At 38.0% G+C, this 25,975-nt stretch overlaps 1 protein-coding gene across 2 annotated transcripts; it reads left to right on the top strand.

The window, feature by feature from the left end:
* Positions 1–3,940: 3,940 nt before the first annotated feature.
* Positions 3,941–18,404, top strand: LOC107842980 (probable DNA primase large subunit). Of its 2 annotated transcripts, XM_016687089.2 has the most exons (21): positions 3,941–4,283; positions 5,794–5,855; positions 5,941–6,044; positions 6,130–6,211; positions 6,297–6,356; positions 6,498–6,555; positions 6,655–6,674; positions 6,830–6,904; positions 7,669–7,752; positions 7,837–7,901; positions 8,699–8,747; positions 8,833–8,880; positions 8,969–9,058; positions 9,228–9,287; positions 10,502–10,561; positions 10,905–10,979; positions 15,254–15,339; positions 17,348–17,441; positions 17,518–17,625; positions 17,935–18,004; positions 18,105–18,404. In XM_016687089.2, the coding sequence occupies exons 1-20, from the start codon at positions 4,139–4,141 to the stop codon at positions 17,974–17,976; spliced, it is 1,467 nt and encodes a 488-aa protein (XP_016542575.1). In that variant the 5' UTR covers positions 3,941–4,138; the 3' UTR covers positions 17,977–18,004; positions 18,105–18,404. The 2 variants fall into 2 exon arrangements, with proteins under 2 accessions (XP_016542575.1, XP_016542576.1); XM_016687090.2 differs by lacking the exon at positions 6,830–6,904 and having other exon boundaries at positions 3,943–4,283.
* Positions 18,405–25,975: the final 7,571 nt, after the last annotated feature.

Below are 25,975 nucleotides of genomic sequence, written 5' to 3'. Positions count from 1 at the left end.
TTAGTTATGTTTGTATTTTTCTTATGCAGTATTTTATTTAACGTATTAAAAATAACATGAATTACATAATTTTTAAATTTTTTTTATAGAAATACCTTCTATATATATGTTAGAAAGGATGCGGAAAAAACTTTTAGGAATAATAATGTTTAACCATGTTAATGCATGCATTAGATCGATTGCATTACTAATGTCATGGATTTTGAGGTATTAGTAATACATACTTTAATACACGATAGAGTGTATAACTAATGCAAGCATTAATTATAAATAAGGTGAAAAAATACACCAAATAAGATACTACTAATACACATTAAAGTAATACATGCATTAACTTTACAATACACTCTACTAAATGGTCCATATGAGTATTTTATCAAAAAGAGCGATATAAAGGTCCTAGATGCTGCCTAAACATCATGTGGCGATGGTTGTTAATGAAAATTAATAAGCTTAAATTATGGTTAGGTCCTTAAACTTGTTTCGAGATTTTACTTGGACCCCTCAACTCAGACTTGAATTTATCACATATCTAATCCATTCGAAATTTGATCCACCTAAGTTTTTTTTCAATGTCTTACCACATTTCCTGTACGTATTACTAAGTGCGACTTACATGAAAAATTAGTCCATTTAGCATTTTCCATGTGGATTAAGCATATTCTTTTTTGAAAAAAAATAAATAATAATGCTGAACCAACTTTGCTTTTGCACAGTGTCTTGGTGCAAGTTTTTTTTTGCTTATTAATCTGAAATGGAAATCAAAGTTTAGCTTTTTGAACACTTTGATTGAAATATTTTCTTGATTTTTTCACTTGGAGTTCTTGAAATTTTGGTTTTGGTGAAGTTTTTTTTTTTAAAAAAAATAAAAAATAGCAACAACAAAATACTCTCTCAGTTGGAAAATGCATCCCTCAGAAAAATATTTTGACTAACCATCAACGAGTTCTAGTTCGGCTCACATAGCTTCAATTCACGTTAGCTAAATCAAACAATTTCAACCAGTCAATCAAACAACAACACTAGAAACACACGCCATAGAAAAACTAAAAAGAAATAAAATTGTTAAGATTTTATTTTTTTAAATTACACAACTTTGAATGTAGAAGACGACGACGGGGGGGGTTTATTTTTCAAAAGAGGACGGCTAAGGGAAGGGGAGGAGGGTGTTGGTGGTTTACTCTTAGCTAAGGGGGTGGGGTGGTTTGCTTTTCTTTTTCTTTTTTAAATTAAGAAACTGTTATTATTAATACATAATTACCCCCGATAACTTTGAATTTGACTTATTACTTCACGATTCTTCTTTATTTCATTGCAAATACACCATTTTTCGCTGAATCTCAGTCACAACAAAGAGAGTAAACACACACACCAATCAGGTACTGCCATGTGTTAAATACGTTTAATTTCATATATTTTTTCTTTTCATTTAATTTAACACCCCACCCCACCTCCACCCCCTTTTCCCCTACCCCATACCCATCCAGCAACTGCCCTCCACCTTCCCTGCGTCCAGCAGCTCCCCTCTACCCCCACCCTCATTCAGCACCCCCTGTACAACACCCCCACCCCATTAACATCTCCCCCTAAACCCCACTCCATTAGCATTCTTGTCTATTTTTTTTTCAAATCACTTCAAAAAATAGTTTTATGATCGAATTGAGAGTTTTATGATCAGATTGAGTTTTAAAGATAGTTAAATGATATGATTTAATTGAAAATTGAGCTTTAATGATATGATTTTTTTTTAAAAAAAACTTTAATGGTGACATTGTGTTAAAGAGCTTTAATGATGTTGAAGAAGATATTGTGTTGAAGAAGAAATGATGGGTAGTTAAATGGTATGATTTAATTGTAAAATGGAGCTTTAATGAATGATTTTTTTTTTTTTAAAAAAAGCTTTAATGGAGGAGCTTTAATGGTGAATTGAGTTGAATAAGAAAGGGTGGGTGGATTACGGGGGGGGGGGGGAAGGGGGTGGGGATAATTTTTTAAAATAAATAAATATCTTTTTTTTTAAAAGAATATAAATTATATATCAATTATTTTACACGTGACAGCTTTTAATTGGTCAAAAAAGTCATTTTCGAGCCCTTTCATGCGCCTGTGGCTCGTGTATACATGCAGAGGGTCAAAATGGTGTGTTTGCAACGAAATAAAGAAGAATCGTGGGGTAATAGGTCTAAGTGAAAATTTAAGTGTCTTTTTGCAAATCTCGGACAAGATCAGGGGTGTAATTATGTATTTAGTCTATTAAAAATTATATTAATGAAATAATTTAAGTGTAAAAATTATTAATAAAAATAAAAGTAAAATATTATTTGATACTCAATTCACGCGCCTAAGAAAAGTATCTTACATTTTCCTTGCCACATTCACAATTTGTGTCTAATAGGTATACATTTCGAATAATTTAGGTGTTTAATAGGTCAAGACTGAGTTGAAGGGTCCAAATAAAATCTCGAAACAAGTTTAAGGGTCTGTCAATGACTTAAGCCAAATTAATATGATTGTTGGTCAAATTAACTTTTAAGATAAGTTAAGATTTTAAACATATCATATATTTATAGGGTAATAAGATCTTCATGGACTATCTGCAACATTTCTTTCATCCAAAAAAAAAAAATTTGTATGTAACTCAACCACTAATTCAACACGCATGGTTATTTCCATTGTTGAAATTCACCACTTGCATTCTTTCCACAAGATAAACATGAGTCTACATTCCTCCCAAAACGTGATATGTATATTATAATATGAATATGTACAGTTTATACACATTATATAATGTTTATACACCTCACATATACTCTGTATATATGTTGAATTATGTGTATATAGAGTGTATAATCATTACACTTTTGCCACACACTTCTCCACTTAAATATATCGGGAATTTCACAAATTTCCCCTGCGAATTTCAATGATAACTACGAGAGACATTCCCAATGAATTTTGTCAAAAGTTTTGAATTATCAACAACTTATAGAAATCATCGATGGTCAAATGCTCGGTAGTTCATAAGCATTACTTACATAAGTCGTTATTGTACAAAAAATTTCCAATGAATTTTGGTTCATCTTCACTCTTAAGAAATTGTTCTCTGGACAAGAAATCATTAATAAAAGGAGGAGAAGTCGATAGAATCCATCTCTAATTAAATGAGTAATGACGATGCCAAAACTAATGGAAGAGGAATTGAATGAAATAGGAAACAATTGCTTGAGCTTTAGGATGAGATAACAAAAGAAGAAATAAAGCTAATAAAATGAATAACTTAATATTGACCAACCAAGATTTTGAAATTATTGGAACTAGGGTTATTTTTATATAGTCTTGGATGAGTAAAAAGGTTAATTCTTTGTATTTTGTGATCCTTCATGTGCTGGAAGGAAAATGAAACATTATCTCAAAGTTTACTACCTCCATTCCATTTTAAATGTGGTGAAACGGAATCTAACTATTTCAAAATTAATTATCTCACCCTTAAAATAAAATAAAAATAAGCAAGTAAACTACAATTTCGGGATGAGTTATCTCAACCAAACATGGGATAAGTTCATTTTAAAATCAATCCTGAATTTAGTTATCTTTTATCTGTTTTACCAAACGAGCTCTAACAGTAAAAAGAAGGGCAAACAATATAAATTATGATAGTTTGAAGCTTAATTCTAGAAAATTTCGACATTTTGCATAACTACTGAAAACCTCAATTTTAGGTCTGTCTAGATACATAGTTAGCTTCCGATACATCCAATGAAGATATATTTTTTTCTTTGTAAAGATACATAATTAACTCCCGGTACATCAAACGAAAATACATAATTAGTTGAAATTTTTGTAATTATTTTATGAGTATGTTAATTTGTGTAAATATAATAAGTTGAGGTGTATATTTATATAGGATATAGCACTTGAATTATTAGGGTTTTCCCACACTATGTAACCAACCAATTTCAACAATATCGAAATACACTCATGTAATGTAATTTTCCGGGTTAAGGGGAGAGCAAAATGGGCCTGGCAAAGTCCAACCCGAAAAGGGAGGGAAAATGTTTCCCGCCATTTTTGTGCTCTTAGTACTCCACTGTTAGTCATACACCATTACTGTGTTTTTTTTCTGGAGTAGAAAAAAGCAATGGAAGCTGTACGATCTCAGAGAAAATCTTCGTTTTCCAATGGCGGCGGCGGCGGAGTTTCAACTCTACCTATCTATCGCTCTGCTCCTCCTCTCGAAGTTCGTCTTGAAGATTTCGAGCTTTACGCCGTCGATCGCCTCCGAGGTACTACATAGATCTCTTTGTCTTTTGGTAACTGTGATGTCTGGATCAGTTTTTGCGCACCTTGACTAATTTCATTACACTTGCCATCAGTAATAGTCAGAAGGTAACTTTATCCACCAAAGCTAAGATAGATAAGAATAAATTACCTAGTATTTTTATTTTTTTATTTTCGCTGGCATTTGAACACGAGACCTCATGGTTACTTAATAATTGCTCCAACTTATATTTTTTTTCTCGAAAAAATATGGGCTAGCTTTCACGAACCTTACTAATTCTACGTGATACTTGCTACCTGACACCCATAATAGGTAAGGTACCAGGTAACTCTATCTAGAAGTCTAGAATAGATAGTAAGAAATCACCTAGTATTTTTGTTTGTGATGAGATTTGAACATGAGATCTCATGGTTACTTAATACTTGCTCTCACTTCTATTTTTTTTTTTCGAAAATTCGTGGTGTCTGGCTAGCTTTTGTGTATCTCGACTAATTCCATGCGATACATGCCACCAACAATAGGTACCAGGTAACTCTATCCACCAACGCTAGGGTATATGGGAAGAAATCACCTAGTGTTTTTGTCTCTGTTAGGATTTAAGCCTGAGACCTCATGGTTATTTAATAATTGTTTCGACTTTGGAGTTTTTACTTTTGAATATCCCTGTTGTCTGGGCCAACTTTCGCGTAACTTGACTAATTCCACAATGATACCTGATCTTGCTATAAGAAATAGGTATTAGGTAACTCTATCATCAAGGCTAGGATAGATAGGAAGAAATCACCTAGTGTTTTTGTCTTTGCTGAAATTTGAATTTGAGACCTCATGGTTTCATTGACCACTAGGCCATACTCTCAGGTGCTACCTGACTTCTAAATTTCCTTTTACTTAATACTCCCTCTGTTTATGACGAGTTTGTTTTACTAAACAAGTTTTATTAGTCATGCTTTGAAAATCTAACTGATTCCACATGATACTTGCCACTAGCAATAGGTATCAGGTAACTCTATCCACCAAGGCTAGGATAGATAAGAAGAAACCGCCTAGTGTTTTTGTCTCCACTGGAATTTAAATGTGAGGCCTCATGTTACTCACCCACTTTATTGATCACTAGGCCAGGGGTGGATCTATGTTGAATTTTGTGGTGCTCTGACACCCGTTAAACCTGAGGCAGACTAGGTATAATTATATAATAAATGTATAAAAATTGGTATAGGATTTAAGAAAGCATCTTGAAAACCAAGAAGATAGCTCGATACTTTGGTTTCAAGACAGAAACTTAAAGCTTTGGACGTGAATATGTGTGTTCGAACCTTCGGGCACCTACAACCCCTAAATCCTGGGTCCTCCACTGCACTTGGCTACTTAATGGTTGCTCCGATCATAAGGATGTATGATTTACAAATTGTGCCTTTAGTATTTCTTAAAATTTGCTAATTCACTTAATCTATGTTTAACATACTTTTATCTAGTAATGTTTATTGTTCACTGATAATTATTTATTCAATTTCCAGTTCTAAAAAGAATTTCGGATGGTTTGTCTAGAGGAAAGAAGCCAGATGAAATGGAGAAATTGGTAACTTAATAGCATAAATTTTAGTAGAGAGTAGTATATTTTATTTCTTGTTACATTTGGATTTATGGAGTGGTTTCAAAATTAGGTGTTGGATCTATGGAAAACAAATATGAGGCATGAACATTCATCTGAGGTTGTTAATAAGGACATAATTTCACATTTTGTCTTGCGACTTGTTTATTGCAGGACGTGAGTACATCTTTGCTTTTCCATTTTTCGAGTTTCTTTAATTCTAAGAAAGGATTGTTTAATTTATATACCTTAAATCTTTTAGGGAGGAGTTAAGAAAATGGTTTCTTTCAATGGAAACTACCTTATTTCGTTACCGTTTCCGGGATGAGTCTCCTGAAATTCAGGTTTGATATAGTTACTGACACATTTTCTTTCCTTCTAAGAACATCTTTATGCTTATTGATTGTGAAATAATAAATTTGGACACAGAGGGCGCTAATGGCAGAGTTTGATCTTCAATACAAAGCTGTGAGCAATGCTGAATATGAGGTAAATTTTGTGATTACTCTAAATTTCACATTTTTATGGTTTGGTTCTCTTAACTCCGGTATATTGAGGTTCTACTTTTTGGTGATATGATGAATCTTTTGGTCATAAGTTTTTTCTTACGGTTGTCTTCTTATAATGCAGAGTGTGAAGGACAAATTGAATCAAGTTGCACGCGCTATAGGCCAGCCTATTACAAGCAGTAATACTCTTACTACATTTTTTCTATTCCAATTGTGAACGTCTATTTTGACAGTATCTAAGGCATTAATGCCATGATTTTGATTTTGATTATTTGCAGCTGATACTATCTTCTACAAGGTATGCTCTTGACTTTTGCAAACGCTTTACCTCTCCTTCTTCCCCCTCCCCCCGGTAAAAGAAAACAACAGTAATAAAGGAGCCAATATCTATGTTGCTTGGGCCCTTTAAGATTTCTGCTGCACCCATATTGATCTGATATGATTTGGGTGTAGAATCTGCATCGGATTTGGTCTATTTATATTGGATGCTTTGGCTACAGCTATGACCAAGAAATATGGATTGACTGGGTATTTGCTTTGATTGAGTTTTGTCATGTATTCATATAAAGTATGAGAATTCTTTGCCATACAGGAGATATCTTATGAATAAAATGTTAGGTATTTATATATGAGTTATCTTATGAATAAAATATTAGGTATTTATAGAGTACAGAATTTATTAGTCTAGCTCAACAACTTTAATTAATCAGATATTCATGTATAAATGTCATAATATCCATTTATTCTCTGTATCCCAACATCCTTACGTACTCTCATATCCATACCTCCAAATCCTAAAATTTATGTAATGAAGAACCTAACCTCTATATTTGCACCAGTATACCGTACCTAAGTTCAAGCAACATCAGCCTAGGCAACGGTGGGTCTGCATGAACATCTATCTAGAAGAATGCAAAAGAAAGATGTTGTTGACCTTGTTATACTTGTATTGTATATTTCCATTTCAGAATTGTGAGAATTGTTGCCTAATAGCTACATGTATATGAAATCAGCAGATTAATTTGCTTAAGAAACTTCATTGGTTTGGCCAGCATGCTTGTTGGGGATTGTAAGAAAGAGAAGTGGCTATGATTTTGAGTGGTAGACCTCTTGGTGTGGATGAACATTTTCCATGATTAGCTTAATATGAACTATGAGACAGGTTTTAATTCTATTATGCTGGGAAAATAAAGCGGCTAAAAGGACTCCGGTTATCTTGTTTGAATGAGATTTTTCTTTGGGAGGTTCTGGTTGAGTTTTCTCTAATATTATTTTGGTTTTAATAACTGAAGGTTCCATTCGAGGAGGTGCCAGAGCTTGTGGCTGGTCGACGAGTATTAATTCAGAAAGGGAATGCATATATTGCCATGAATCAGGCAATTCTTTGTCTTCTTATGAAGCATCCCAACGATGTGTTAATATCAATATACCAATTGCTGTGACGTAGCTTATTCTTGCAGGTGGTTTCACTAGTTATCACACAGTTCCGAAGTCTTCTTTCCAAAGCACTGGTGCTGACAAACAGGTTGGTTTTCCCGTTTTTTGCTCTTCATGGAAAGATGAGCATACCCATTATTAGATAAGCAACATTTTAGAACTTAGCAATTATTGAAAATAACTTAGCATCTTTCTTTTTTAAGGGGAGCCTTGGAGTAACTGGTAAAGTTGATGTCATATGACCAGGAGGTTAGGGGTTCAAACTGTTGAAACAGCCTCTAGCAGAAATGCAAGGGTAAGGCTATGTACAATAGACCCTTGTTGGTCCCTCCCTTCTCTGGACCCCTCACATAGAGAGAGCTTTGGTGCACCGGGCTGCCCTTTAGTTGTCTTCTTTTCCACTATTTTAAGCTTTGCTTCAAGCCTATTGCTTGTTGTAAAAATGAAGTTATCCTTTCCGAACTTGATTCTTAATGACTGCAGTGCCACAAATTAGTTGAATATGTCACATTAGAAACTGGATAGTTGAACAAATCCATACAGCTTTTCATCCAACAATGTACAATATATCAGGCAACAAAGATAAGTGATTTGCTTACCGCTTAATTTGTTAGCCTCTAGTCATTAGCATGTGCATTTCCACTTTGTGCGTCAGATTTCTCATGCTCTCTTTTCTTATATCTAAGTTGGTGGTTTAAACAAACCACATTTACCATCGGTCAGATTTCTTCTCTATCAGGAACTCATTAAACTGACTATGTATTGTCTAACTCATCTGACATTTCATCCAGTATGTTGCTTTTGGAATTGGATCTACTGGTTACCGTTACTCCTTTTTAGGTTAAAACTATTAGATTTTTAGAAGTTTCAGTTTATTGATTTCAGAAAATGGACTTCGATGATCAGAGAACAGGAGAAGGACCGTTTGACTCCTGTAAGTATTGAGCTAGTTTTGAAGTTGCACTCAAAGATTGTTTTATTTTTTAATGTATAAACCTAACTTCCCTTCATTATTTTAGATTGTTGAAGCCTTATCCACAAGTTACCTGGGTCCTGATTATAGCCAGGTGCTTTAGAGCTACTTTATTATCATCTACTTCCAGCAGTTGCAATGTTCTTGTTGGATTTGCTTGACTAATTCAACCTTTGTTTCAGCCAAGAGAACATGCAGAACTATCACTAAAAGACATTGATCAGATTGCTAAGAGTTCATTCCCTCTGTGTATGCGTCATCTTTTCGATAAGGTTAGAAGTTGATCAAGAAACCAAGTTCATTAACATCATGTATTTCTTGTAGGGTTTACTGTCATATTATCTCTTATTTGGTGTACTTTTAAGCAGTTATGATGTTTCGGTTCTGCACCTTTTTTTTTCCAAAATGTTCGCCTTCACCACAGTTAATGATTTATTGCAGCTACGTGAGGATCATCATCTGAAACACGGAGGGAGGATGCAACTTGGACTATTTCTCAAGGTTACATTAATAGTGTTGATGAGGAATTTGCCTAATAAATTCAAACTATTTGTTTTTGGATGTGATACCAGGATTAATGAAAATTTTGTTGCTCCGAGCACTCACATATTTTATTCTGTTGTACATATCTCAATTATTTATCATCATCTTCATCTCTGATTTGCACAAAATAAATTACTAACTTTCCTTGTCCTAAGTGATTCATCAATGTTGAATTGTATTCATGCAGTCATTCCTCACTTTTTTTGGTTTGGGGAGGGGGTTAGGACTATTTATGACTAGATTTATTGCTTTTTCCAATTGTTGATCCAAAAAGGAAAATCAATTAGAAATTTTCTGCAAATAGTAAAGCTCAAACAGATGTTCTTTGTTATCGAATATCATGTGCTAGCTATTGCACATGGCATAAAAGAAAATGGGTGGTTCATAATTTGATATGCATAAAAAATATACATTCAACGATTCTGGTCAAATATTTGCCTTTGAGAGAGAAAGATGAGCAGAATAAAAAAGCAAAAGGATTTACAAAAGCTAGAAGGTGGTTAAAGAAGTGGTTCTGGATGAGGTTATGTTGAAAGTTGCTTTAAGAATGCAGCTGTTTTTTTTTTCTTTTTTCTCCAGCTTTTCTTTTTACGTACAATCCTAGTTAATTTAGGAGTCCTATCTTTGGTAGGAAACTAATTAGTTATTTTAATTTTGATAGAAATAGGTTGTTTCTTTGTCCTATTTTTAGTTGTAATAGCAACTATTTAAGTTGCTAAGTTGATGATCAATTACAGACGGCTTTTACAAGAAAAAATTAACCGCTCTGCGTATTCTTTTCTTTAAACTCCCATCTCAATTTAGTGGCTAATTTTTGACTATTGAATTCCTGCGTTATTTTTCTTTAAAGGTTTTAAAACCAACAAGTTAAGAAGTAATTGCTTTAAAAAAAATAGGAAGTAGGTTAAGTGGTATTGAACAATTTTTTTCTACTTTTTTGATCATTCAAGAAAGTATTTTAATAGGAAAAAGAAAAAGAGAGTCCTGATGTTTTCTTTTGTTCTATTAGGGCTCTCTTCTTTTCGATAACTTGTCTAGAGTTATGGAGTCTTTGGTTGATGCACGTGGATATCCACAGGAACATAACCATAATTTTGAGGTTCTTCAAGGAGCGATCGTAAGAATTGTTTCTTCAGCGTACATTCTTTGATAGTGTCTTGCTTTATTTGTAGGGTGTTGGATTGAAGTTGGATGATGCCCTTGCATTCTGGAGAGCTGAGTTCTCCCAGAAAGTGAGTAGTATTTAACGTTCTATCTATTATTTTTTTTTACGCATTGCAACTGTTTTCCTCTGTAGAATGTAATGGACTGGTCATGTCCAAAAATGAGCAAGCCATTAGAGGCAAGAAGCACTGTGGAGAAGAGTTGTCCTCAATTTTTCCTTATAAATACTAAAATTGTGCTTTATTGCTAGAAATAGCTTTACCACAACGAATAACAGAATAAGGAGAGAATAGACTGTGTGAACATACGATAGGAAAGTTTATCAGATGTTATGGCTTTTACCTTCTGAAGAAGGTGGCCTCAGTTGTGTTCAGTTTCCTGGAAAATTAAGTGCATAATTTGTTCTTGTAGGTTGGTGCTGAAAGATTTGATAAAGAATATGCATACGGCATAAGACACAACTATGGGAAAGAAGGAAAGAGAACGGTAAGTAACTTATTTAAAGTTGCTTTGCGAAATATGTAGTGTTTGTGAGAATGTCTATGCATTTGGTACTCCATATTTGTGATGGGACATTCTGTTCTGTTTTATAACTGAGAAGTACTTTGAGAAAACAAAAAACAAATTCAACACATAAAAGAAGAGCTATAAGGTCTAAAACAACCAAAGAGAAAAGAAATACAATGAGAACAAATTCTTCTAGTTCTGGATGTCAGCTTTCATTTCTCTTCTCTCTTTTAGGTAGGAAAAAAGCGGAAGAAATGGCTCTTGTCCATCTTCTTTCGATTTCTCTGATTCTCAGAATGCCCATGAATAAGCATAGAACATTGGAATAGTTTCAAGATTCTGCTGATACATAAAAAGAGCAAAAGAAGAGATTATCTACCTCTATGGCTACAACTACAGAACAGGTTACTTACTACAGGTAGATTGATCAAATGGGGGTAAGCTATCTCCCCACTCTGTCCTTTCTGTCTGTTGTTTAATGAGTCAAGAGACCATCTATATGTCTACTATGATTATGGGAGGCAATTATGGGGGCTGTTACATACTGGATCCAGGCTAAGCCCTTACGCCCTTACACTGGCTATCCTGGGATCAACATGTTGCTGAGAATTCTATGTTGCTTGGACTCGTCAAAAATGTCAATGGGTGCGTGTTGGATTCGCTAAAAGTAGTGTATGTTTGAAGAATCCAACAGGGGTACGACATCGAAAGTGAAGAGTCCGCGCAACTTAGGCTGAGATATTATTGTGTGCAGAAGGGAAGACAGAGCTCAAATCTTCAAAATGATCTATACTGAGTTTGTGCACTGCTTGTGGATAGAAAGGAATATGATAATCTTTGACAAAGTTTGTAGAGAGCTGAGAGCCTAAGGTCAGTGCCAAAGAAATAGCTTATGTTGTGTTAGAGCACAGGATTAACCCCATTATGTCTACATATCTATTCTAATAGTAGCCTGAATTGGGAGCTTTGTTGCTTTTCTGGATAGTTGGCTGTGTTAGTAGACTATGGTTCTTTTAAATGCCCTTGCTGGTGATTAATGAATGATAATGTTACCTAAAAAAAAGGAAAAGAAATTATTTCTACACTTTGTGCAGGGGAAGTCGATAGAACTGTTTAAGATTCTTAGGAAGAGAAGGATTAATATTGCGTGTGTTCAGGAGACCAAGTGGGTAGGTTCAAAGGCTCGAGATGTGGATGGGTACAAGTTGTGGTACTCAAGTAGTGAGAGGCGTAGGAATGGCGTAGGTATCTTAGTGGATGAGGAGCTTAGGGAGCAGGTAGTGGAGGTTAAAAGGGTTAATGATAGGGTGATGACTATCAAGTTGGTCTTTTGGGGGGTTTACTTTGAACGTCTGTAGTGCATATGCGCCACAGGTGGGCCTGAGCAAGGAGGAGAAGAAGAATTTTTGGGAGGTTTCGAGGTGGTTAGAGGCGTGCCTAGTTCGGAGAAGATTTTCATAGGAGGGGATTTTAATGGGCACATCGGGTCATTGCCATTAGGGTGTGATGACGTGCATGGAGGCTTTGGGTTCGGGGTTAGGAATGATGATGGAGCTGCTTTTTTGGATTTTGCGAGGGCCTTTGGGTTGGTGGTAGTGAATTCCAGCTTTCCGAAAAAAGAGGAGCATCTGGTTACTTTCTGTAGTAGTTTAGCCAGGACTCAGATTGACTTTTTGCTGCTTAGGAAGGGGGATATAACTTTGTGTAAGGATTGTAAGGTTATCCCGAGTGAGAATCTGGCGACCCAGCATAGACTCCTGGTGATGGACTTGGTTATCAAGAAGGGCAACATGAGGTGGGGTGGGAAGGGTCGGCCTAGAGTTAGGTGGGGTGCCTCGACTCTGGTTAGTGCTTTGGAAATAGGGGCGAAGTTGGAGGGGATGAGGGTTTGGAGTGTAGTGGGGATGTGGATAATATGTGGGATAGGGCTGCGGGTTGTATCAAAGAGTCTGCTAGAGAGGTGCTAGGTGTCTCGACAGGCTGGTCTGGCAGGTATCGGGGGGATTGGTGGTGGAATGAAGATGTTAATAAGAAGGTGGAGACGAAGAAGGCGGCTTATGCTAAGCTGGTTGAGAGTAAGGATGACGAGGAGAAGCGGGTAAGCAGGGAGAAGTACAAGTTAGCTAAGAAGGAGGCTAAGTTAGCAGTTACGGTTGCTAAGACAACAACTTTCGAGAGTTTGTATGAGGGGTTAGAAGAGAAAGACGGGGAGAAAAGGTTGTTTAGGCTGGCCAAGGCTAGGGAGTGGAAGGGTAGAGATCTGGACCAAGTGAAGTGCATTAAGGAGGAGGATGGCAGAGTATTGGTGGAGGACGTCCTCATTAAGGAAAGATGACAATTTTATTTTCATAGGCTCTTGAATGAGGAGGGGGACAGAGGTGTTATGTTGGGGGAGTTGGAGCACTCCGGGGAACGTCGCGATTTTAGCTATTGTCGGCGTTTTAAGGTTGAGGAGGTAAGAGAGGCTATCCGAAAGATGCGAAGGGGCAGGGCGACGGGACCCGACGAGATCTCGGTGGATTTTTGGAAGTTTTCTGGTAGGGCAAGGTTAAGGTGGCTGACCAACTTGTTCAACAACATTTTCAAGTCCGCAAAGATGCCTGAGGCGTGGAGATGGAGCACGATGATTCCTTTATATAAGAACAAGGGTGACATTCAGTGTTGCAACAACTACCGGGGTATTAAGTTGTTGAGTCACACGATGAAGATTTGGGAGAGGGTGGTGGAGCGGAGGCTGAGGATGATTGTGTTTATTTCTGAGAATCAATTTGGGTTTATGCCTGGTCGCTCCACGATTGAGGCAATTCACCTAGTGCGGAGACTGGTAGAGCAGTATAGAGCGAGGAAGAGGAATCCGCACATGGTGTTTATTGACTTGGAAAAGGCGTATGACAAGGTCCCTAGGGAGGTTCTTTGGAGATGCTTGGAGGCGAGGGGGGTCCCTGTGGCGTACATTCGAGCGGTTAAGGATATGTATGAGGGGGCGAAGACTAGGGTGGGGACGGTGGGAGGAGATTCCGAGCATTTTCCAGTCTTGACATAGTTACACCAGGGATCAACTCTTAGCTCTTTTTTATTCGCTTTGGTGATAGATGTGTTGACGCGGAGTATACAAAGCGAGGTGCCTTGGTGTATGTTTTTTGCGGATGATGTAGTTTTGATTGATGAGTCCCAACAAGGTGTTACTGATAAGCTGGAGGTTTGGAGACAAACCCTGGAGTCTAAAGGTTTCCGGTTGAGTTGGATCAAGATGGAGTACTTGGAGTGCAAGTTTAGTGACTCGAGGCAAGAGGACGAGGTGGTAGTGAAGTTGGATTCCCAGATGGTTTGTAAGAGGGATAGTTTTACGTATCTTGGGTCGACGATTCAGGGGAATGGAGAGATAGATGAGGATGTCTCTCACCGTATTGGGGCAGGTTGGATGAAATGGAGGCCCGCTTCGGGAATTTTATGCGATAAGAAGGTGCCCCCAAGCTGAAGGAAAAATTCTATAAAGTTGCAGTCAGGCCGGCTATGTTATATGGAGCTGAGTGTTGGCTGGTTAAGAATTCTCATATCCAAAAATTGAAGGTGGCGGAAATGAGGATGTTGCGTTGGATGTGTGGTTTTACTAGGGCTGACAGGATTAGGAATGAAATTATTCGGGAGAAGGTGAGAGTGGTGTCCGGTGGAGGATAAAATACGGGAAGTGAGGTTGAGATGGTTTGGCCATGTGATGAGGAGAGGCGTGGATGCCCCGGTTCGTAGGTGTGAGAGGTTGGCCTTGGATGGTTTCAAGCGGGGTAGGGGTAGATCTAAGAAATACTGAAGGGAAGTGATTAGACGTGACATGGAGCAGTTACAATTGACTGAGGACATGACCCTGGATAGGAAGGTATGGAGGAAAAACATTAGGATAGAGGGTTAAGGTGGGTGGATGAGTCGTAGTCAGTAGGTAGGAGGGCTTGAGTGTCTTTTGTTTGGCAGTGTTGCATATTTTTATGGATGGCGTATCTATGTTTTTTATCATGTTCCATGCTTTTGATATTTTTATATACTGTCCTTTGTCTTGAGCCGGAGGTCTATCGAAAACAGTCTCTCTACTTCGTTAGAGGTAGTGGTATGATCTGCGTACACTCTACCCTCCCCAGACCCCACGATGTGGGAATCTACTGGGTCTGTTGTTGTGCTACATTTTTTCGTTGCTTGAGATTTGCATTATTTTCTCTCTTTGATTTCTCAATAACCCCTATTGCTTTCTTGCAAGAGTGCAGGACTACACACCTTATTCTTGTCAAAAGATTATATCGGCTGCTCCTGGAGTTGGAGATCACCATGGCTGTCCATATCGTCATTTCAGGTCATACTTGTGTTGATTTTGATCTTGTCTACTGAAGTGAGCAATTGTTGCTTTCATACAACACGAGATGCTCAATCCTATGTTTATTCCTCAAGCTATTAGACAAATTACCTTTCCAAACAATTTGTAATCCCTTCTTTCTACTCTGCATGATGTGTAGACTGTAGCATGTTCTTCATGCAACATGAGGACATAGTAAGGTTCCCAGGCTTTGTTATTGATTAAGCACAACTTCTCATTGTCCTGCAATTTGCTAACTAATATTTTGCACATCTAAGTTTCTAGGAAGTTGTATGTGATAAGGCATAGTTGTAAGTTTGTAGGAAGTCCAATTTCTACCAAAAGAAAAAAAGAGAGAGAGCCCAGTGCATCAACTATGCAACCTAGTTGATAGTTCTGGGAGCGAGTATTTTTCTTGAATTGTCGGTCTTCCCCGGTGTGAGTTCGGATTAGTCTTGCTTCTGTGCTTTATAAACTGAATGTAAAAGGAAAAAGAAAAGCAATTAAATCCTTAATCTATGTTAAGTTGAATTGCGATCATACAATAAGCTCAAGAGAGTTTAATCCATATCAAGGTTTAGATAAGGATGAAGTTCCCAGTTCCATTACCTACCCCCAGAAAATAAGAAAAAATTCCATCTCCTTGGTTAGATACTAAATTCTTTATTCCTGTAATGAGCAATTGTAGGTAGTTCCTTTAAGTGTTTAAGTCTTATGGGGGGGGTGGACACCATTTTCTTTATCTTGAACATGAGAACCACATTATAGAAAATTACACTTTTTATAGTTATGTTAGTGCTAAGCTATTGGCTGTCGACTGTAAGTATTTGCCTGAAGTTCTATTGAAGTGTGTGACCATCTCATCTAAAAGCTTAAGTTGTTAGAGAGAGCACACTTCCATTTACTTAGTTATATTCTCAACATGCACCCGACTTGATTTTTTTCTTGTGGGTTAAAGACGTGGAAATTCTTTTTGATAATGGGTGGTAGTGAGACCCGTACCTAGGACCTTTGCTTGCTCTAATACCATGATAAGAAAATAGATATTGGGTTTAACTCAATTCCAAAAGCTATCTAATGAGGCCAGGACTAGCCAAGACCATATAGGGAGACCAAGTATCCATCCCATCACCAATGTAGGACTCAACATCCCCCTCTTGCCAACTAAAGCGTGAACAATATAATATGGGGTGCCTTACATCAGATAAACCAAGAATTGGGATGAGTGTGGCTCTGATACCATATTGAAGTGTGTGACCATCTCATCTAAAAACTTCAGAGAGAGCATACCTTATTTACTTAATTCTATTCTCAGCACTTACCATAAAAGACATTATCTGTCAGTTCTATAATTTAATATTAACTTCGTATGGGGATCCTTGTATCAGTGCGTTAGTCTTAGGTATGAAGATCAACATTCAATAGTCACAACTTTATTCGCTATACAAACTTGCACTTAATACCTATATAATACCATGTGTCTTGGATATTCAGTGTTGGCCTTAGAAGTGTCATACCCTGGTTTTCACCGAAATTCCAATTTTATCTTTAATCTCTTTGAAGTTTGTTTACTCTCTCTCTCTCTCTTTAAATCTCTAGTTCCTTTATGAGATTGCATGTTTTTCTATCTTTAGTTCCTTTATAAGATTCCATGTTTTTCATTTTTATTGACGCATTCACTGTTATCTTTTAAACTGATAGCTATATGCATTAACTGGAAGATGATATAGGTTGTCTGTGTTTAATTTTACTTATTCTTTTTGCATGTTGTACAATCCAACAAGACTATTTATGACTATGTATAGTCACCATGTCATTCTCTAGAGATATTACACTTTTTGATGTTGACCTACTGTTGTGTCTATATGATGATAGAGACTATCATTAGCTTATACCTTGGTAGTAGATACTCAGATTTTAGAAAAAATTGTTGGAAAAGATCACTCTGTTACATCTAAAATTCTGGTCTCAATTTTCCCTTATTTGCTTGCCAAATTTGCTTCAACAGTGAGGAGAATCTGAGAGCTGCTCTGACCAGGATGGGAGTAGGCAATCGAGCAATGGAGGATGTGATGGACAAAGTCCGAAATAGACATTATCAGGTTAGTGTACAATTTTATGAATTGCCACTGCTTTCTGTCACCTTATTTCATATGTTGTAATCTTAAAATTGTGCAGTTGGCATGCACTTTGACCTTTGAAGCTGTTCACAACTCAACTTGTGATGCGGGGGTTAACCATCCAAATCAGTACTTCAATGATAGTCAGAAGATCTTTGAATCAAAGGTAACTTCGGAAGTAACACTAAGATAGTTGTAAAGGATCTCTGTCATTGGAATTTGCGATTATGGATTTGGTGGTATAATTTATCATGTGCTGTAATCAAATATCTTACCTTTGTTTCCATTACCTGCTTTAGGAAGAGCTATCCTGTCGATTGTCAAATGCCATTTGATGTTGGATTATTGCTTCTTTATTTCTTGCCTAACTTGCCTCAATATTCTGGTCCTTTCAGTGGGCACATGCCATTTCACATTTCACATTTCACATCATGCCTTAATACTTATCTTGTTTTCACGGTTAATCTACTTTCAGAAAAGTTCCAGCAACCCAAAAGGAGCAGCAGCGTCAACGTAGGGCAATTTAGATGTGTTGCCTCCCTTATGTGAGTCCTCTTTTATGAAATTATGTAGCATTCTACTGTATTTTCTTGTTTCCACATCCTATGTATTTCTACACTAATACTAGAGTTGATGAAACTGCAGTGGAAGATCTGGTTCGACTCCAAAGAGACCATGCAGGACTAACTATAAAGAAGAGCTTCGATGCAATCCGATCGTCAAGCATTAGTGTATTTTCTCAACTGTAATAGTAGCTTCAGAATTTCAAACTTTTTAAGAGCCTTATAGTGCAGATTTTTAGTGTATAAACAGAGACTTTTTAAGAGCTAAAAGCACAGCTTTTAAGAGCTTTAGAGTGCAGATTTTTAGCTAATACACCTCTACATATGTTTTTTAAGGTTAAATATCTTTATACTTCTTACATATGTTTACTTAACATTTCAATAACTCGTGCTAAATAACTGCACTAAATGTTGCTCTTCTCAATTCCCCATCGTACTAAATAACTGCTCATCAGGTCACTTGAATTAAAAATAGTCAACATATATATAAGCTTATATAATCAGTGTATAGCTTACCTATATATATTGGCTAAGAAAAGTAAGCAATGAATTTGTTCGGCTCTTTGTGTAAAGATCTCTAAAAAAATGTGGCATAAATTTTAACCCTTTTGGAGCCAATTAAAGATTCTTCCCTTGAGTTTGTAGTTTTATAGCTTAGAGTACAATGATTCTGTCCATGAATTCGAACTCTAAAACAATACTTGCGTGACACATTTGATAGAAGGCGGACAAATGAGGGGGAGTCGAGTAAATTTACAAACTTCTAGGCTACTTTTAAATGTGAGGTGTATATGACACTTTAGGTGAATCTCACATTGAAATGAAAGAGAAATTAAAAAGCTTTATAAGACATTCATATGGTACAAGCTTTTGAGGCATGACATGACATAACACAAAACAGATGTTTGTGCGAATCTAAGCCCAAAGAAAAAAATACATGTCATGGACTTGATTGTTACAACTTGTCAAAGTAATAGTTAAGTTCCATGTAAAGACAACTCCAACTCTTTTCAATATTACTAAAAATTTTCAATTTAGGGTCTGTTTGGAGAGGTAGGCGAGAGGCGAGAGAAGATAGGTTGAGGGTAGGGTCTTGGAACATTGGGACCCTCCAGGGAAAGTCTGTAGAGCTGGTGAAGATTCTTAAGAAGAGGAGTATTAATATTGCGTGTGTTCAGGAGACTAGGTGGGTAGGTTCTAAGGCTAGGGATGTGGTGTGTATGCGCCGCAGGTGGGCTTGGAAGAGGACGTGAAAGCGAGATTTTGGGAGGATTTGGACGAGGTGGTGAGAAGCGTGCCTAGCTCAGAGAAGATTATCATAGCAGGGGACTTCAATGGGCACATTGGGGTCTTAGCGGGAGGATATGCCGATGTATATGGAGGTTTTGATTTCGGTGATAGAAATAGTGAGGGAGCTGCTCTGTTGGATTTTACAAGGGCCTTTGGGCTGGTGGTAGTGAACTCAAGTTTTTCGAAGAAGGAGGATCACCTGATTACGTTCCGAACCGCGATAGCCAAGACTCAAATTGACTTTCTACTGCTTAGGAAGGGGGATAGGGTGTTTTGTAAGGACTGTAAAGTCATTCCGGATGAGCATCTTTCGACCCAGCATAGGCTTCTAGTGATGGACTTGTCTATCAAGAAGGGCAAGAAGAGAAGGGCCGGGGAGGGTCGACCTAGAATGAAATGGGGTGGCTTGACGCCAGTTAGTGCCCTGGAGATACAAAAAAAGGTGGCAGAAGGGGGGGGTGTGGAGTGCAGGAGGGACGCGGATGTTATGTGGGATAGGGCTGCCAGCTGCATCACGAAGGCTGCTAGAGACGTGTTGGGTGTTTCGAGAGGTCGAGCAGGACGTCATAAGGGGGACTGGTGGTGGAATGAAGAAATAAAGAAGAAAGTGGAGATTAAGAAGGAGACGTATGTAAGTTAATTGAGAGTAAAGATGAAGCGGAGAAGCGTGTGAATAGGAGGTTTACAAAGTAGCAAGGAAGGAGGCTAAGTTTAGCAGTTACGGCTGCTAAGTCAGCATCGTTCGAGAGCTTGTATGCGGGGTTAGAGGAGAAAGACGGGGAAACGAGGTTGTATAGGCTTGCTAAGGCTAGAGAGCGGAAGGGTCGTGACCTCGATCAAGTGAAGTGCATTAAGGGGGAGGATGGTAGTGTTTTGGTGGAGGATGTTCACATAAAGAAGAGATGGCAGAAATACTTTCATAGCCTTCTAAAAGAGGAGGGGGATAGAGGCATTGAGTTAGGGGAGCTGGAGCACTCAGATGAGAGCCGTGATTTTAGTTACTGTAGGCGTTTTAAGGTTGAGGAGGTTAGAGAGGCTATTCGTAGGATGCGGAGGGGTAGGGCGACAGGGCTGACGAGATTTCAGTGGATTTTTGGAAGTATGCTAGTGGGGCAGGTTTAAGGTAGTTGACAGATTTGTTTAACGACATTTTCAAGACTGCAAGAATGCTTGAGGCTTGGAGATGGAGTACGATGATTCCGTTATATAAAAACAAGGGTGACATTTAGAGTTGCAACAACTATAGGGGTATTAAGCTGTTGAGTCACACTATAAAGATTTGGGAGAGAGTGGTTGAGCAGAGATTGAGGAGGGTCGTGTCCGTTTCAGAGAATCAGTTTGAATTTATGCCTGGTCACTCGACGACAGAGGCAATCCACCTGGTGAGGAGATTGGTGGAGCAGTATAGAGAAAGGAAGAGGAATTTACACTTGGTGTTCATCGACCTGAAAAAGGCGTATGATAAAGTCTCGAGGAAGGTTCTTTGGAGATGCTTGGAGGTGAGAGGGGTCCCGGTGGCATACATCAGAGCTATTAAGGACATGTACGATAGAGGGAAGACCTGGGTGAGTAAGGCGGAAGGATACTCAAAGCATTTTCCGGTCGAGACGGGGTTGCATCAGGGATAGACTCTTAGTCTGTTCCTATTCGCATTGGTGATAGACATATTGGTGCGGAGTATTCAAGGTGGGGTGCCTTGGTGTATGTTATTTGCGGATGATGTAGTGCTGATTGGTGAGACACGGGGGGGGGGGGGGGGGGGAAAGGTAAATGATAAATTAGAGGTTTGGAGGCAAACCCTTGAGTCGAAGGAGTTCAGGTTGAGTAGGTCCAAGACAGAGTATTTGGAATGCAAGTTCAGTGACTTGAGGTAGGAGGACGAAGTGGTGGTGAGGTTGGACTCCCAAGATATTTGTAAGAGGGATAGTTTTAAGTATCTTGGGTTTACGATTTAAGAGAATGGTGAGATTGATGAGGATGTCTCTAAATGTATTGGAGCAGGTTGGATGAAGTGGAGGCTCGCCTCGGGAGTGTTGTGTGATAAGAAGGTGCCCCTTAAGCTTAAAGGCAAATTCTATAGAGTGGCAGTCCGTCCGGCCATGTTGTATGGAGCGGAGTGTTGGCCGGTCAAGCACTCCCACGTCCAAAAATTGAAGGTGGCGGAAATGAGAATGCTACGTTAGATGTGTGGGCTTACTAGAGGGGACAAATTAGGAATGAGGTTATCCGGGATAAGGTAGAGTGGCTTTGGTGGAGGACAAGATGCAGGAAGGAAGGCTGAGATAGTTTGGGCATGTGATGAGGAGGGGTGCGGATAGCCCAGTTCGTAGGTGTGAGAGGCTAGCTTTGGATGGTTTTAGGACGAGTAGAGGTAGGTCGAAGAAATACTGAAGGGAGGTGATTAGGCATGACATGGAGCAGCTTTAGCTTACTGAGGACATGCCCATAGATAGGAAGGTGTGGAGGTCACAGATAAGGGTAGAAGGCTAGTGTGAGTGGGTGGGTTGTAGCAGACAGTCAGGAGAGATCTTGTGTAGCCTGGTTCGTAACCCTAGGACTGTGTACGTAGGTGTCTTGGTATGTGAGGATATGCTACTACTAGATGAGGGGCCTATTTCTTATTTCTTAGTTTCTATTTTCTTATTTAGGGTTGCCTTTATTTCTCCTATTTCATTTTTTCTCTGGTTTCATTTCTATCATTTCTTATTCCTGATTTTTTCGTTGTGTCATCCATCCTCCTTGGTCATTATTCTTTATCTTGAGCCGGAGGTCTATCGAAAACAACCTTTCTACTTTTTCGAAGGTAGCGGTATGGACTGCGTACATCTTACCCTCCCCAGATCCCACTTTGTGGGAATACACTAGGTTTGTTTTTGTTTTTGTTGGTCCATTTGGATAGGCTGGAAAAAAATGGCTTTTAAAAAGTGTTTTTAAAAGTGCTGAACTTATTTTAAAAATAAGTAGTTACGTGTTTGGATAATGCTGAATCTGAAAAAAAGTTATTGATGTGTTTGGTAGACAAGTGCTTTTAAACACTTTTTTTTGTCAAAATATCTGAAATACCCTTAAAGCTGTTAAGGGTATGTAGAGTTGATTATCATTATTTTTTATTTCTAAAATGATTCAAATTAAAATAATTTAAGCACTTACATATAAATATATAAAAAATATTTTCCTGAATGACTATTAATTTGTGCGCTAAAAAACTTTTTTATTTGTTAAAAGAGTTTAAATCATCAAGCAAAATATAGATTTCACTTGTAAATGTTCCCTAAGTTTCACCATGTATTTGGTCATAGTATTTAGGAAACATATTTCACTTGTAAACGTTCTCAAAAAATGAAATTTGGTTCAAATACTATTTTTTTCTAGTATTTGAGAATTTGAATTATTTATCAAAAATAGTTACAAAATAATGACAAATTATATGGCCAAACAATATTTGTCAAATTTTTTCTAAAAAATTACATAAAAAATTTATGATCAAACGGGCCCTAAACATCAATTAATAGAGATAGTAAGGTAAAATAATCATATAATAATTATTTTTTTTAATGAGTACATCATGTCAAAAAGTGATAAGTTAAAGCCAAATGAAAGAAATGCTATTGAAGTAATATGAAATAAAGCTACGCTACTCTCGGCGCACGTTAAGCCAAGGGGGTTTAACGTGAACTGACATAGGAAGACGACGCAAAACTACAACCTCAAGACGGCGATGGCTACTCCAGCAATGGAAACCCAACAGAAATGCTCTCCTCTGACTTTTGGTAGCTTCCTCCCAGCTCAATTTCAATCTATTCACGAGGAAGACAAATTTGAGGAAGAGGAAAATATTGAGTGTAATAGTGTTCGAGAACGCAACTCAAAAGAAAAGAACCCCTTCATTACTTCGGCGACCCTCCACTGGAGACTTCAATTCTCAGATGTAAGTGCCTTGACAAGCTCGAAGCCTGCAAATCCAACTGAGCCAACACCTGAGATAATTGAGGTTCCGAAAGCGCAGTTGAATAAAGGTACAAAGCTATCATATCAACCACCAAGTTAATGCAAGGGGAAGAAAGTGGTTAAGCTGACTATGGAAGACATACAAGCAGCTAATAACCACTGGTCGACTGCTCTAATTTGGTATGTCCTTGGTGATACTCCTTATGAAAAATCTATGGACAATTATGTAACTGCTGTGTGGAATTTTGTGAAAAAACCTCAAATCCTATACCATGCTGATGGGTATTATATATTTTGATTTGCATCGATTGAGGTTAGAGAGGAGGTACTGCAAGCTGGTCCCTACACATACCACAATAAGCTGTTCATCTTGAAGCACTGGGCAATGGACTTTGTATTTGACACTGAATGCACACCACAATACCCCTCTGGGTTAACCTGTCTGGACTTCCTATGAGTTACTGGACTGTGGAGGCACTTAGCAAGGTTGCTAGTGCTATTGGAAGGCCCCTACATACTGATACGTATATTGCAGAATTAAATCGAATCTCGTATGCTCGAGTCTTGGTCTAAGTAGATATATCTTATCGACTCCCAGACTTTATTGAGATTGATACACAGTTTGGTACCATCAAACAGGGGGTTGAATATGACTGGAAGCCAAAATTTTTTTCTGATTGTGTTAGATATGGACACACGGATGAGGATTGCTAGCTGAAGAAAAGAGAACCTGAACCAGAGAAACAGAAAAAGCATGATGAGGAGGCATTTCATGACCCCCCTAAATGCAGAAGAAGAGGCAGACGGAGGAAGAAATTGATACCAACTTGGGAGGTCCGGCAAGATGGAGCTGATGGCAAAGTTGAGGTGAAGGAAGATCCTGTGATAGCTGAACCTGGAAGGACTATTATGGCTGGTATTGTAAGCAAATTACCACGTAATAGGTTTGATGTCTTGAACTGCATTGAAAGTGAAGGAGCTGGACCTTCAAGACCAAGCCAAGCTAATCCTCACCAGCCTCCATGAACATTTGTACCTGGAATGTGAGAGGGATAAATAAGCCCTTCAAGCAGAAGGAGGTGCTCCTCTTTGTGAAAAAGAATAAAATAAATGTTTTGGGTGTCTAGAAACAAGCTTTAGAGAAGTGAAAGCCAAGGAAGTTCTGATGAAGTTTAATAAAAGCTGGTATCATGTCAATAACTATCCACATAGTGAGAATGGTAGGGTTTGGGTGTTTTGGAGAAAACATCTACATGTACAACTACTGCAAATGCATGAACAATTTATGTATTATAGGGTGCAGGACGTGTCCAGAGATTTATCAGCCATTGTCACTATTGTGTATGCCAAGAATGAACTATCTCAGAGAGAATTACGGTGGCCTGAAATCCAAAGCATTGGTGGGAGTATTCATGAACCATGGCTATTGTGTGGTGACTTTAATAATGTCTTGAGTACTGATGATAGACAAGGTCAACTAGTAACAGGCCATGAGATCAAAGGTTTCAAATAATTGATTGACAATTTGCAGCTTACACCACTGAGGTCAAAAAGGAGATACTTTACTTGGACCAACAAGCAATAAGGTGCAAATAGAGTCTACAACAGAATTGATTGGGTGCTTGGGAATTTTGAGTGGATACAGAAGTTTTCTTATGTTGAAGTAGATTTCTTGAATCATGTGATCTTTGATCACTCACCAACATTGATCCAATGTCTGCATCCAAATCCATTTAGACTTTATGTGTCAGTAATGCAACATCCTCAGTTTAAGCAAAGTGTGCAACAGGTATGGAGCAGACAAATCAGAGGGAACTCTATGACTATACTTTGGGAGAGACTGAAAACACTCAAAGTAGAAGTGGAAAACCTCAATACCTATATGGCATCTTATGCTAATCACCTAGCTCAGGCTAGACAATAACTGGAAAGAGTACAAGCCAAGGTTATAATCCAGTTGAATAATCAGGTATTGTTTGACCAGGAAAAGACTATTCTGCAGGATATTCAGAAACGGAGCTTATTATAGGAGCAGGTTTTGATACAGAAATCTAGAGCATGTTGGATTGAGAGTGGAGATGCTAATACCAAGTATTTTCATGCTTAGCTTAAGCTCAGATCTGATCAGAATACAATAGCTGCAATCTATACAGAGAGTGGAACAAAGATCACATACCTAAAGAAAGTGAAGGCTAAGTTTATTGACGCATTTACTGCACTTATTGGTGCTTGTGATGAAGAAATGCCATACCCAAACTCAGAAGTAATCAAAGCTGGACCTTGCCTTACCAGAGAACAACAACTTAAGCTAGTACAAATGGTGAGTTCAGAGAAAATAGACATGGTGGTTAGTAATATGCCTAAAGACAAGAGCCCAGGAGTGGATGGGTACCCTGTCGATTTTTTCCAATAACAGTGGTCAATAATCAAAATAGAGGTGTACTCAGAAGTGCAACACTTTTTTGATACTGGAAGAATGGAGAGAGCCTGGAACTGCGTAGCTATTACATTGGTCCCTAAGATTCCATTACCAACTAAGGTGAAGGACTTTAAACCAATAGCTTGCTGTTCTACTGCATATAAGATTGTTGGAAAGATCATGGCTAACAAAATAAAATAGGTACTGAATGGTATAATTGGTCCCTCACAATCTGCCTTCATAGAAACAAGAGCTATCAAAGATAACAATCTGCTAAGTCATGAGCTTTTCAAAGG

This window comes from Capsicum annuum, chromosome 9 (assembly GCF_002878395.1).
Source record: "Capsicum annuum cultivar UCD-10X-F1 chromosome 9, UCD10Xv1.1, whole genome shotgun sequence".
Taxonomy (NCBI): Eukaryota; Viridiplantae; Streptophyta; class Magnoliopsida; order Solanales; family Solanaceae; genus Capsicum; species Capsicum annuum.
Note: the sequence above shows the minus strand (reverse complement) of the source record. Positions and strands in the feature narration are given on the sequence as shown.

Excerpts from the sequence above, each read along its gene's own strand:
- LOC107842980 (XM_016687089.2), top strand. The coding sequence starts at position 4,139 with ATGGAAGCTGTACGATCTCAGAGAAAATCTTCGTTTTCCAATGGCGGC. Across the intron at positions 6,212-6,296 it reads ATGAGTCTCCTGAAATTCAG|AGGGCGCTAATGGCAGAGTT; the intron begins GTTTGATATAGT and ends ATTTGGACACAG. Across the intron at positions 17,442-17,517 it reads TCCGAAATAGACATTATCAG|TTGGCATGCACTTTGACCTT; the intron begins GTTAGTGTACAA and ends AAAATTGTGCAG.